The sequence below is a fragment of the Perna viridis genome, chromosome 6, assembly GCF_037379345.1.
Source record: "Perna viridis isolate PV_CMFRI_1.1 ecotype Kerala chromosome 6, ASM3737934v1, whole genome shotgun sequence".
In the NCBI taxonomy this organism is placed as follows: Eukaryota; Metazoa; Mollusca; class Bivalvia; order Mytilida; family Mytilidae; genus Perna; species Perna viridis.
The window spans coordinates 33,776,052-33,788,688 of NC_142450.1; the positions used below are offsets into that span (position 1 = coordinate 33,776,052).

A 12,637-nucleotide genomic window follows, 5' to 3' on the forward strand; every position below is an offset into this window, starting at 1 on the left:
ATTTATTAATCTTGAACTTTATGAAAGAACTAATAAATGCCAACAGCATACTAGAAAACATGGAGTAGAGTACCTTGGAGCCCATTTGATCATACATAATTGTCACCAGAAGTCAATAGTCATTGTGTAAAAGTATTAAAAAAAGATAATATTGCAATGGGCAATTGGATGGGAATTAGAAATTAATTTGATGTGATGTTGCAAAGTTTTATATTTGGTGTTCAGATTTGATTTATGTTGACAATTTCTGAGGTTTATAGTTTTTTTTTTTGGTTATTATCTTCATGTCATACTTTTATTTCTATTGTTGAGGTTAAAATAAAAATAGATTTGTTTCCCCTTATCTGACCATTTGAATAGGAACGATCAATTGTCATAATATGTTTCAATAAATAAAATACCTATTTGACCTGGGAAACAAAATTATTTTTATGTTGGCCTTAAGATTTCTACAGTTGAATAGATTGATCTGTCTGAATATCAATACCTTACACTAGAAAGTGGAATTTGAATTTTCCCAACTTCTGTCAGCTTTTAGAAAATTCTGAAATTTTTTTATAGTGATTTGAGCCTGATTTTCAGGATTAGATATTTGATTTTAAGCAAAAATGGGGTTGGGGTTTAATAGTGGTACATGTATACTTATTGTTTGTACAGTGCAGATGATAACAGGGAATAAAAAAATGTACTTGGTTTCCATCATTTCTAGTCTATATTACACTCATATTACAAGTAAATTGGTTTAGCCAAGAAAAAAGTGCCATTTTAAGGTGCACAGCACCTGCAATTGTCTTTAATCCCAAAATAAAATCCAGATTTCTGAACATTTGTGAATATGTCCAGAATTTTGGAGTTGATTCAGGAATCTTGGTATGTTGTAAAACATGGTGGGTACCAGTACATTAGCAATATAAATGACATTGAAAAACTTAGTTTTCTGCTTAAATATTTTTTTTCGATATATTGTACCTGATTTATTTTTGAATGATTTCGGTCTTTAACCTAAGGCAGTGGTAGAGAGTTAATACATAGATTTCCATTTTATTTGCATTTAAAAAAAAAATGCTAACTGTGGGATGCAAATTACTTATGGTAATCTAATCAGATTTAAATTTGAATAGTCAAATTTGAGTTGAAAATCTACTTAGCTACAAGTTATCAAGATTTTAGCTGTGATGCAAATATTATACCTTTGTTACTTTCATATAAGATAATCTTTTACCAACCATAGCATGCAAGGCCAGTGATATATGTTCAGCCAACCAGAATAGGTATCAGATAGGTCTGAATTGAAATGAGTCAGGAAAGTATTTGAAGTAAAAGTGACCTTTAAATTAAGGTGATAATTTTTAAGTTTTACTTCATGATTGAGAAGCAGATATCACATTCCCGTTTTATTGTAACAATCACATGAACCGTACCTAGTTTTACAAGGTGCCACAATTCTTGTTTTGACTTAATTCATTATTCCCATTAGTCAAACCAAAACTTATGCTAACAGAAAAAAGCCATAAATATCCTGTTAATTAGTTCTATTGATTAATTGAACTCTTGTTTTTCTCAACATCTGCTTGTTTTATGTCTAGTTCTCTTGTTTTTTTGCAAGATTTTTGCTTTTTTCAATTAATTTTATGTAGGAATCATGACTGATTCTTATTTAAGGGCTGTGGTTCAAATGATCATGCTTGTTATCTACACATGTCCAGTATTTAACATGTGTTTTGTGGTCAATAGCCTGTGAGAATTTTCTTCAATACCCAGAAATGATTCATTTTGGTTTGTATAAATAGAGGTTGTTTGTGAGAACCCTGTCATAAAATAAAACAGTGGTCATCTATTTTAAGACAAATTTCAAATTCTCTTGTAATTAACTTTTGATAGTACATTTTATACTATATGCCATTTGGAATATAAACAAATTTGTTAAATGTAACTGTTAAAATCTATAATATTTGGTTGTTCATGACCAAATACAGATTTAGGATTGGAACACTGAATTTACCCCTCTTTGGTCAGTCGATGTACCTACCTGTACTTAAGTCCTGTATCACCCTCTGATGACACAGACCCATGATAGAGAAATAAGTGTGTCATAACTGTAGTTAATAAATTATGACTTGTTTTCGTATACCTGATCACCCTGTCTGTTTGTCAGTCCTAATATTCTGTAAGTGTAACTCGTGAGCATATCTTGATCAAGTTAAATATGAAGGTCAGACATTATATAGGTATGCATGGAGGAAGTTGGCTGTAAAGGGAGATAATTAAAGTAAGGAGTACAGGTCTCCCTTACCACTTCTGGGTTCAAAGGCCACCCTTCTGTGTAGTACCAAAAATGCACTGAACTATGATCTATGCATTGACAGTGCATAATCTGTGTGTAGATCAAAGTTGGTCTATCAAGCTGAAAATGTGTACTTTTAAATCATATTTGTTATTTGCTAAAAATGTGTATGAAGGATACTGTTTACAAATGTGTGAGTAATTTGCCTCCATGTTGTCAGTTAGCAGAAAAAGGAAAAATGTGGATTTTCAGTAATATTTATTAAAGTACTTTTATGATCATTGTTCTACTAGTATAATGATTTTGAAAGCCTCATTTTCCAAGCTTCACAATGGTATGTAACTGTCCTGGGAATTCACTGTGACACTTTGAAATTACTTTTTAACATGTTAAGTAATGGAAATGTTAGAAGTGGTTAGTGAGACCTTATGTTAAAGTTTCCTTTTTTGATTTGAGATTTGAGAAGTGGTTAGTGAGACCACATGTTAAAGTTTCCTTGTTTGATTTGAGATTTTAGAAGTGGTTAGTGAGACCACATGTTAAAGTTTCCTTGTTTGATTTGAGATTTTAGAAGTGGTTAGTGAGACCACATGTTAAAGTTTCCTTGTTTGATTTGAGCATTTTATTTAAAGCATAATGAAACTAATGCAGTTACATATTTAAATTACACTTTCTATTTTGTTTACTGGAAATGTATAGAAAATATCTAAACATAATTTGGGCTTGTAAATTGCACTTTAAGTCATGTTGTCTACAGTCAAAATCATTCATTCAGTAGCATATAGAACAAGCACTCTCACATGAATATAATTATTTCCTACAATGATTAAAATGTACAGGTCATGAGTGAGGGAAAACTATTTCTATAGTTGTTGTGGCACATTTAGAAAATTGATATTATCAACACTTGCAATAGGAAGAATCTTCTGTTATCATTACAAGGGAAAGCTCTGATAGATATTCTTAAAGACATCAAAGAAGTCATTCCTATAAATGTTTACCATTGTAATGCATTAAAATTCTAACTGAAGTGCCAAAATAAACAAGGATAAAGTACCCTGGGACATCCTGATAAGTCTTTCTCGTTAAAATTGAATTGTAATTAAGGATTGAATGACAGTGTAATTTTGGCTTCAATACTTGTAAGATAACATAAATAACTTCTTAAAACACAGGGAATGTAATTAAGTTAGGACCTTCAGATCAATGGTAATTGTTCAAATTAAAGGAGGATTGTTTTAGTAGTGGATATCATCTGTACTTTAAGGATTGCATTGACATCAATAATTCTTCATGATCAAAATTTGCAGGCAATTCTACATTTTCAGATGAGGGCAGACTATGAATTCATATGTTGGAATACCACAATACTTTTTTAGCAATAGGTCATTTTATGTTCTTTGAGTTACTATATACTAGGTCTGTGACCTGAAGCAACCCCCTGAGGCTCATACAATGATATTTATACCCACTGTAAAAATATTTTTAGGGTATATATAGGTTTCACCCTGTCTGTCCATCTTTCTGTCCACACTGTTTTCTTAGCTTACAGCATTGTTATAAAACTTGTTGGATGGAATGTAACCACATGGAGATGTTCAGGAATTTATGTTTGGACAATAATTGTTGAAGTTATGGCTGTTTGAACTTTGGTATTTTTCAGTAAAACTGGGGCTTAAGCGTTGTCTGCAACATGAAGGATTAGTATGAAACTTAATAGGGTGTTACCATATTAGGATGTGAATATTTCAGGAATTTACGTTTCAAGTAAATTTGCAGTCACTCTGTCAATGTGTTGTCAGTAACAAAAAAATTAGTGCTGATTGTGGTTTTGTATTGGGTGTTTTAGAGATGGCAGCAAAGTTGAGTGTAACAAGTGCTTAGTCTATCCACAATAAAAAAATTGTGTCCAATATGAATGATGTGTCCACTTTGGTCCCCAAATGCACAGGATTCAACAGTCTGTTGGCGTATTAGTCCCACTAAAGGCAATGTCTAGTTTTTAGCTCACCTGGCCAAATTGCAATCACTTGGCTTCCATATTGGCTTTGGTATGAATATTCCTTGGGGTATCCTGCATAGAACTGATGCAGTGATTTTTTATTTGTAAGAAAACATGGCCACTGTTACTAAAAATAGAACATAGAGGTGAGACAGAAGTGGTCAAATTTTCGTTTTAATCTGTTAAGCCAGGTTGGAGTAATTCCTTCTTCCATGTTTTTTTGCTCTTTTTAATGTTATTTCTTTCACAGGGATGATTTTTTCCCCTTTTTCTAACAGAATTCCACTATTTCAAATCTGGATTTTACCGTTACGATTCTTTTTTTACTGTATATTTATTTCCTGTTTTTCCAATTTCGACTTTGTTTGTAGACCTTGTAAAATCATACCTGCTTTCAAAAATCCTCTGTTCTGACATTACTTGACCAATTTGACCCAAACTTAGTATGAATGTTCCTTAGGGTATTCTGCATAGAACTGATGTTAGGATTTTTGATCCATTGAAAAACATGGCCTCAGTTATAAAAAATAGAACATAGGGTCAGACAGAAGTTTTTCACATCAATCTCCAAAATCATTAGGTTTAGCAAAATTTTTACAGAGTATAAGTGTTCAGCATGATGAGACCTATATGTGGTCAAATTTTAGTTTTATTCTGTTCAGCCATGTTGGAGTTATTGCCCTTTTACAGCGTTTTTTTAGCTCTTTTTAATGTTATTTCTTTCAAAAATCTTCTCCTCGGACATTACATGACCAATTTGAACCAAATTTGGTTAGAAAGTCCCTTAAGGTATTCTTCATAGAATTTTTGTGGAGATTTGGGATCTGTCAAAAAGCATGGCCGCTGTTACTATAAGTATAACATTGGGGTCAGACAGAAGTTTTTCACACATATCTCCAAAACTGTTAGATTTAACCAAATTCTGTTTAGCCATGTTGGAGTTGTTGTCTTTTTCAATGTTTTTTTTACTCTTTTAAAATGTTATTTCTGTCAAAAATCTTCTCCTCTGACATTACTTGAGCAATTTGAACCAACTTTGATACGAATGTTGCTTAGGGTGTTCTGTATAGATCTGAAGTTGGGATTTTTGATCCATAGAAAATAATATTGCCATGGTTATTAAAAATAGAAAAGAGGGGTCAGAAGTTCTTTTCTTACTTTTCCAAAACTGCCAGGTTCAGCCAAATTCTTTCAATTGCCAAATTGATCCTTATTATAAGGCCAACAATAGTCTGCAATGATTATAAGTTGTCGAAAGACTCATTGTTAGAGTTATTCTCCTGAAAGGCAAAACGGAATGTTTTTAGCAGTTTTAAGCCAATATCTTGAATACTATAATAAATAGAAAGAGACTTTCAATTGATGAAATGATCCTAATAATAAGTCCTGCCTAAGTCTTCATTGAGTCAAAATTGACAGACAACTCCTTCTTAAAGACATTGCCTTTTAAAGGAAAAAAATTAATCAGGTGAGCGATTCAGGCTTCTGGGAGCCTCTTGTTTTTTCAAGATACAACTTGGATAATTTCTTATTATTTAGTTGCTTTAAGAATTACTGGAGATTAATTACTGTAATGTGTAGATTGAGATGAGACTTCCATCCAGACAGTGATTTTATGCTGATTATCAATCTCTATGTAATACATTCTTCCAGGTTAATTGTGAAGTATGCATGGTAGAGTATTGATAACAATTATCTTCTTGTTAGAATCTGATGTTTAATCCGATACACAACCCTCCAACTGGAAAAAGATTATGTCCTCATATTTTAACTCACCCATGGTATTGTTGTAGTCTGTGCAAAAAAATTCATTTACAGTCACTTGCTGAATTTCCATTTAATATTATAGTTTCACTGTACATTCCAGTAAAAGTTCCTTTACTGGACTATACCATATTTTAATAGTACATAGTGGTATATTGCATAGACTGACTCCAAGGTTGTTGTCAAGTTATTTCTTGTTTCCTGATTTATCAATGCCTTGCACAAATAGGTATATACAAGTCAAAACTGATCTGCTGTTGAAGTCAGAATTGATCTGAAGTAGTCTTGAAAGAATTGATTAAGATTGCTTGTCTTTCTGAATTATGTGTCTTCAGTAAATCATTTAAGTATACTTGTGATAACACCCTTTTGATTAATTAACCTCCATGCAGGTTTCTTTTATGAAATAACATGCTAAATTTCTAATATTTTTGTGAATCATATTAGTGGCTGCATTCTTTGCCTTTTCCATCTATCCTTCAATAAAGGTTTTTGTGACTTTTGGTACTTTCTGTGCATCATAGAAGCAATAGCACCTGTTTTGTTTTTCATTCACAAGAGTTTTAACTTCGTTAACTTTGAAAACTTATAGTCAGAATCAGGGAAATGATAATGGGATTTTTAATTCCCTGAAGGATCTATCACATATGTTACTTCCATTGGTAATAAGAATTGCATATGTAATGAAAGAATGCTTATAGTAAATGCCTTCAAAATTTTAATTTTAATCTTGAGCAAAAAAAAAAAAATGTTAATATAATGATTACAGAGAAAATCATGGATTTTTGAAATATTTTATTTAGCCGCAAACCACAAATGTAACTACCCAATAAAATATCTTTTTTTTTCTCTAACCATGAAAATAAATAAATCCACACAATACTTGTCATTTTCCATTCATTTGATTTCTGTACAACTCTGTTTACTTATGAATAAAAGAAAGAATGTGGTCTTTGATGTAGAAGCATCCCATCACAGAAAGAAGGGAGGGTTGAAATTTTGAATACTCAGTAAAATATATCTATCTAATTTTGTAGTTGTTAATTTTGGCAAGTTCTGATAAATGAACTTATTTTTAAGTACAAATTTCCCTGATTTTGAAAAATAGTTTTTTATATTGTAAAATAACAATTTTATGGGTATTAGTTTTGTGTTTATTTTTACAATGGGTATAATTCTTAAGTAAGATAAACAACTACTTTTAATGAATCACTTTGATCATAAGACATAATTTCAGCTTTTACAATATTTTAATCATAACTTTCTGTCTCTTACAGTGCTCCCCTCTAGAAAAAAAAATTGCCACAATTTTGAATTCAACATTTCATGTATATTTTTGTAATTGATTGCAATATATAATCCAAGGATAATCATTGAACCATCAGTCATCATTTCAATATCAGAAATTTCATCATAACTGTCTGTTTGTCTCCCCTTAAACCTGATTGCATGTTGATTATACAAATGCATGGTCAATAAGTCACTTGTTTGACAGTTAACTATCTATCATGTTTGATCATGTCAAAAATATTATTTTCAATTAAAGGATTTTCCTAGGGTTCTCATACATGGATAATCAAATTGCCGCCAGGAAATGGGCTTAGCGCTCAGACGTATAATTTGCCGAATTTAGTCAATTGTGTAATTTGGCTGTTATGATATGAAAGTGATTTCTGGCTTCCAATTTTCTGCAAATTTAACATTTAACTGGCAGAATTCAGTCAATTTATTGCTGTTATTCATTTAGTGTCAAAATGTTTTGCTGGATTCTTGTCTGCAATTTGATTTGCAAGTGTTATTATTTAATTCAATGTGTTAAAATTGTAAAATGTTCATATAAATCTTTAGTTAAGTACCAGTAATTCAATATTGTCGTGCATTAATTTATTATATTTTGTATTGAATATTAATTAGATTTGTTGCCTTATTTCTATGGTGATGTATTACATGTATTATTCACATGATGTTTTGTGTAAGGTTTAGTGTTACAGATTGGTGTCCAGGAGTGTCAATAGAGAGGTTTCTGTAAACCCTCAACTTTTATTTCTACACTCTGTACTTCGTAATTTTGTATAATTTCATTATAACTGTTTTTTAATGTAGACTGTCACTGTAACTTTTAATAAAAATATATAATTAAGTTATCCACTATCAATACATTTTTGAAGGTTTGGCCCTCCATTTACCTAAAGGTATGATCTTTGTGAGTGACAGTGAGAACAAAGTGCATAGAATCAACATGGATGACAAAACAATGACAGAGAATATTTATCCTGCTGTGTCTCACCCTGGAGCAATAGCTATTGACTGGTTACACAACTATACTTATTTAGTGGATGGAGTGTGGGTAAGCTATTTACAGAGCCAATTTCAGAAAAGAGTCGACCAGGGTTGTACTAACCTTGTCAAAAACAGTTGCCTTCTGGCAGTGCTTCAGTATATTATACACATATTTTAAGGCTCATTGGGATGGACCTCGTTCCCAGAAACTTGACCCACCATGGCCCATATGGATAAGTAAATTGTGGCTGAGACTTCTATTGGGAATGAGGAACAGGTTTAACACATATTATGACAAGATTAAAATCTATGAAAGTTTTACATTCTGATAACCCTGGTTTAAATCTTCGTGACTTAGATATAAATTACTAAATATATGGATATGACTGAAAGTGGGAAATTGAAAAATTAAACATGTAAGAAATATTTTGGAATTTTTTTTATGCAATTGAGGCATTGCAATGATATACATCCTTTTACAATTTAACTTTTTAATTGGTCCGATTTCGAAAATTCTTTTTTACATGATTCCTCATGAAATTCCTTGCCAGTGCTTTTCAATCAGATTTCAGATTTCGTATTATATAAGGTGTCAAAGGGGCCACACCAGAAAAAATCTACTTTTTTATTTTTAGTCTGATTTTACATTTTTAATTTAATCTAAAATATTGTGCAGTATAGTGTACAAACCATTTGATGTGTCTATGATATATTATATGTCCTTATGCTTAAGTGTGTCAAAAACTAATATTGTGTCCACACTTGCCCCGTTCAGGGTTGACCACTGCAGTCGTATCATGATGCACTCAGTAAAGTTTATCATTTGCCCAGATCTTGCATGGATTTAATAAATATTTCAACAAAAGTGGGAATCCTGGTCCATTCACTGATGCATAATCAGCAATGAATAGAATATTCAATATGATTATGGATTATTGAAATCAATTTAACAAAAAACATTATAGCTATATCTCATGAATCTTTGATGGGCAAGATATAGAATTGAATAGCAACTATCAAATATAATTAATATCAATTTTAAAATAAGATTTTTCATGGAATTTTGAGCAGTTTCATACTTGAAATAATGCATCTTGGCAGAAATGATGTATTGGACAGTGCATTACATTTGATGCTGATTAGAACTTTTTTGTTCTTTTCTGTTGCCTTGATGGATATCAGTCAAGTAGTAGCAGATCAATTACCCTTTGAAATGGCCCCATGAGAAATTAATTTATGGATAAACACATGTTTTCAGATATATGACATAGAATAACAGTTACAATCACTATAGTGGTATATCAAGTTCCCATTCTTATAAATGAGAAACACATGACATGTGTCATAAAAATAATTCTTAATTTTTGTTTGTTTGTCTCTGATCCTACAATTTATTATGAGATAAGTTCTTATGCAAAAGTTAATAACCAAACAGTAATTAGTCTTGATTCAAACATCAATAACCCTACCCTGTCAAAAAGAAAATGTAATGATATTCTTAGTGCAATGGTGAAATCAGAAAAAGTGGGCCCAGAAAATACTGAAAGGAGTATGAAATTTGTTTGTGATAGGTATAATTGGGATACTGAATTACAAGTAATTTTTGCCTAAATTCATCACTAATACCATAAGCAATATGTATACTATATTTGCAAAGTAATCTTCACATAGGGACATGGAACACTGTTCTTCTGTTTACTTCTTGTGATCTGTACTAGCTTACAACAAAACTTTTTTATGGGATTGTATTCTGTAGGAACCAGGTTTAAACTGACTAAAACTGTTTTTATATGTCCGCAACAAATTGTGGTGGTATATTGGTATGTTATTGTCGTTGTTGTCATTGGTTTTTGTGCAATAACTTGAGTATTAGTTGGTTGATATTTGTAACATTTCATAGCAAGATTCCATACTACAAAAAGAAGGTTGGTTTTAATTTTGGGGTTGATGGTCCCAACTGTTTAAGAATTAGGGACCAAAAAGGGGCCTAAAACAAGCATTTCATGGAATTCAACTATGTAACTCCAATGAAAGGAAAGGGATGTTTATGATATTGTTCCACAGTATTCTATACCACTATCAGGTCAGATGTGGATTGATTTTTGGTGTAAAGACTTTTCAGAAAGGGGATTCAGAAACATGCATTTTCCTGATGTCCAGAGTCTGGACTCCTGACAATAACTTGACTATTATTGAATGAATCTTTATGAAATTGTATTACAAGGTGCCATACCAAAAAAGGAAGACTGGATTGAATTTTTGGGTTGTGACTTGAGTCAAGTAAGAATAAAAGGACATGAAGGTCCCAGAAACAAGATTTTTTTTTCTGATTTCTTGATTATATCTAGTCTGATTTTGAAATTTTTTAAATTAGATTCCTCATGAAAATTTTACAATCAGATTTAGATATCTTCTACAGTTTTGAATTATAAGGGGCCAAAGGGGACCATGCCCCCAAAAGAATTATTTTTATTGGATTCCATATGAAAATGTGAGCCTAAACAGAAAAGCATAAAGAAGTATGCTTACCAAATTAACCCTTTCATTTACTGTTTATGAGATAATGAGGTACAAAGTAATCCATGAAGGCATCCTGAAACAGACCCTTATACTTGAAAATTGTGCAATATTGTGTCCAAATGAGTCCTTATGTAGGAGATGTGCCTGAAAAACCAAGTTAGGTTACACGGAATGGACAATATTTCTCGATATTACTGAAGTATTCAGGATTTCACAGAATTTAAAATATATAGATATAAGGTAGTACAATACAGTTAAGTCATTTCTGAATATTTGGTCTCATTTTGTTGAAATAAAGCTGTTTTGAGGCAGTCCACACAGAAATTTCTAGTGTTTTGTCATAAAAAAGTGCATATTTTTGAAATCCTTGGTGTGTGGAGGTTCAAGTCATTTACAAGTGATTATTGTTATAAAATCCAGTAGCCATGGTAACATACTGAAAAAAAATATTACTGAGTTTTAGTACTTATCAGGGGTGCCTTTCCAAAACTAACAGCCAATTACTATGTTTTACAAAATATCAGGCACTTAGACACTACCACAGGATGAAAGCATGCATGGAGTAGTTGGAAAAAGGGTAAAAATAATAAGACCCTTTTAGATTCATTCTCTCACAATTTTAGTTCCAAAAGTTCATGCGAAATAAGGTATTTTAAAAATCAGCCATCTGATGCTGAGGAGAGAACCTAATATGGCAGGGGACTGAAACGTTCCGGATACCATTCTTCCTTTAAATTACACTTGTTTACCATTACATGTATTATATCTGTCTATGTATAAATGCTTAACTACATTTAAACAATATATCCACCAAATTTCAACTTTTAATTTTAAGTTGTACAAAATTTGACCGGGGTAACTTGGTGTGTGAAACAATGTGCCTAAATGTAACTGTATAGTGCACCCTAACTTATTAGGTGTTTTGACATTCACATTGGTTCCTTTTGCATTTTCAATTACAATGAAATGAAACATAGTAAGCTTCCTCATCAGTCCCCCATAAGAATTCTGTTGAGTAGTTTAGTGTGTTACATGGTGTTTATCAATAGAACATTTTTATGATTATTTCCTGTAATTGATATGTCATAGCCCAGCTATTATATAAGTTGCCTTTTTTCCATAAATTGATGAGCATTTTTCTATAATCTAATATGAATGTTTGATGATATTTTAATGGTAGCTATTGAATGTACCATGTCCTGATATGGGTTATTGATGTTGTTCAGTAAATATTTCATATTATCATTTGTTTGCCACCTTAGTTGCAAACTAGGGTATTGTAATCAAAGCTACCTTCCATCTGTAAATTATACTTGTAAACATGCTAGTGTGCCTGTCCCAAGTCAGGAATTTCTGGCCTCTGTATGTATTAATTCATTTTCACTTTCAGTTTACTTTTATGTTGCTGGAGTATATAGGGACAACTACCTTGCCGTACCTATGAATAATGTTTTAGGGTCAGCCTTCACTGTGGCGTGTGGGTTTCCTTGTTTATTGATGACCCATGGGTGACCTTGAGATGACATTTTTCATTCTGGTTGGGTTGTTGTCTTTTTGACACATTCACTATATTCATTCTCATTATATAGAATTAACATCCTTCAGTTCATTTTAACCCTGGATTTTTACCAAACTTGACATCAACCTACCATTAGGGTTTTTTTTTTTTTGTTTAAAGCTCAATGTAGCACTTAAAGTTTGCATACAATTGTTACATGTAGTGAAATGATGCTGCTAGTTTTGTGATAAGTACCAGGGACAGATCAAGAGGAGTTCCAAGCTATAAT

General features: G+C 31.7%; 1 protein-coding gene across 7 annotated transcripts in view; it reads left to right on the top strand.

The window, feature by feature from the left end:
- LOC148614645 (proto-oncogene tyrosine-protein kinase ROS-like) overlaps positions 1 to 12,637 on the top strand; it is a 127,893-nt gene that overhangs the window by 80,718 nt on the left and 34,538 nt on the right. For all 7 annotated transcript variants that reach the window (XM_088588892.1, XM_088588893.1, XM_088588890.1 and 4 more), the window contains one exon: positions 8,219 to 8,397. In XM_088588892.1, coding sequence (XP_088445018.1) covers positions 8,219 to 8,397 — 179 coding nt within the window. The remainder of the gene's footprint in view (positions 1 to 8,218; positions 8,398 to 12,637) is intronic.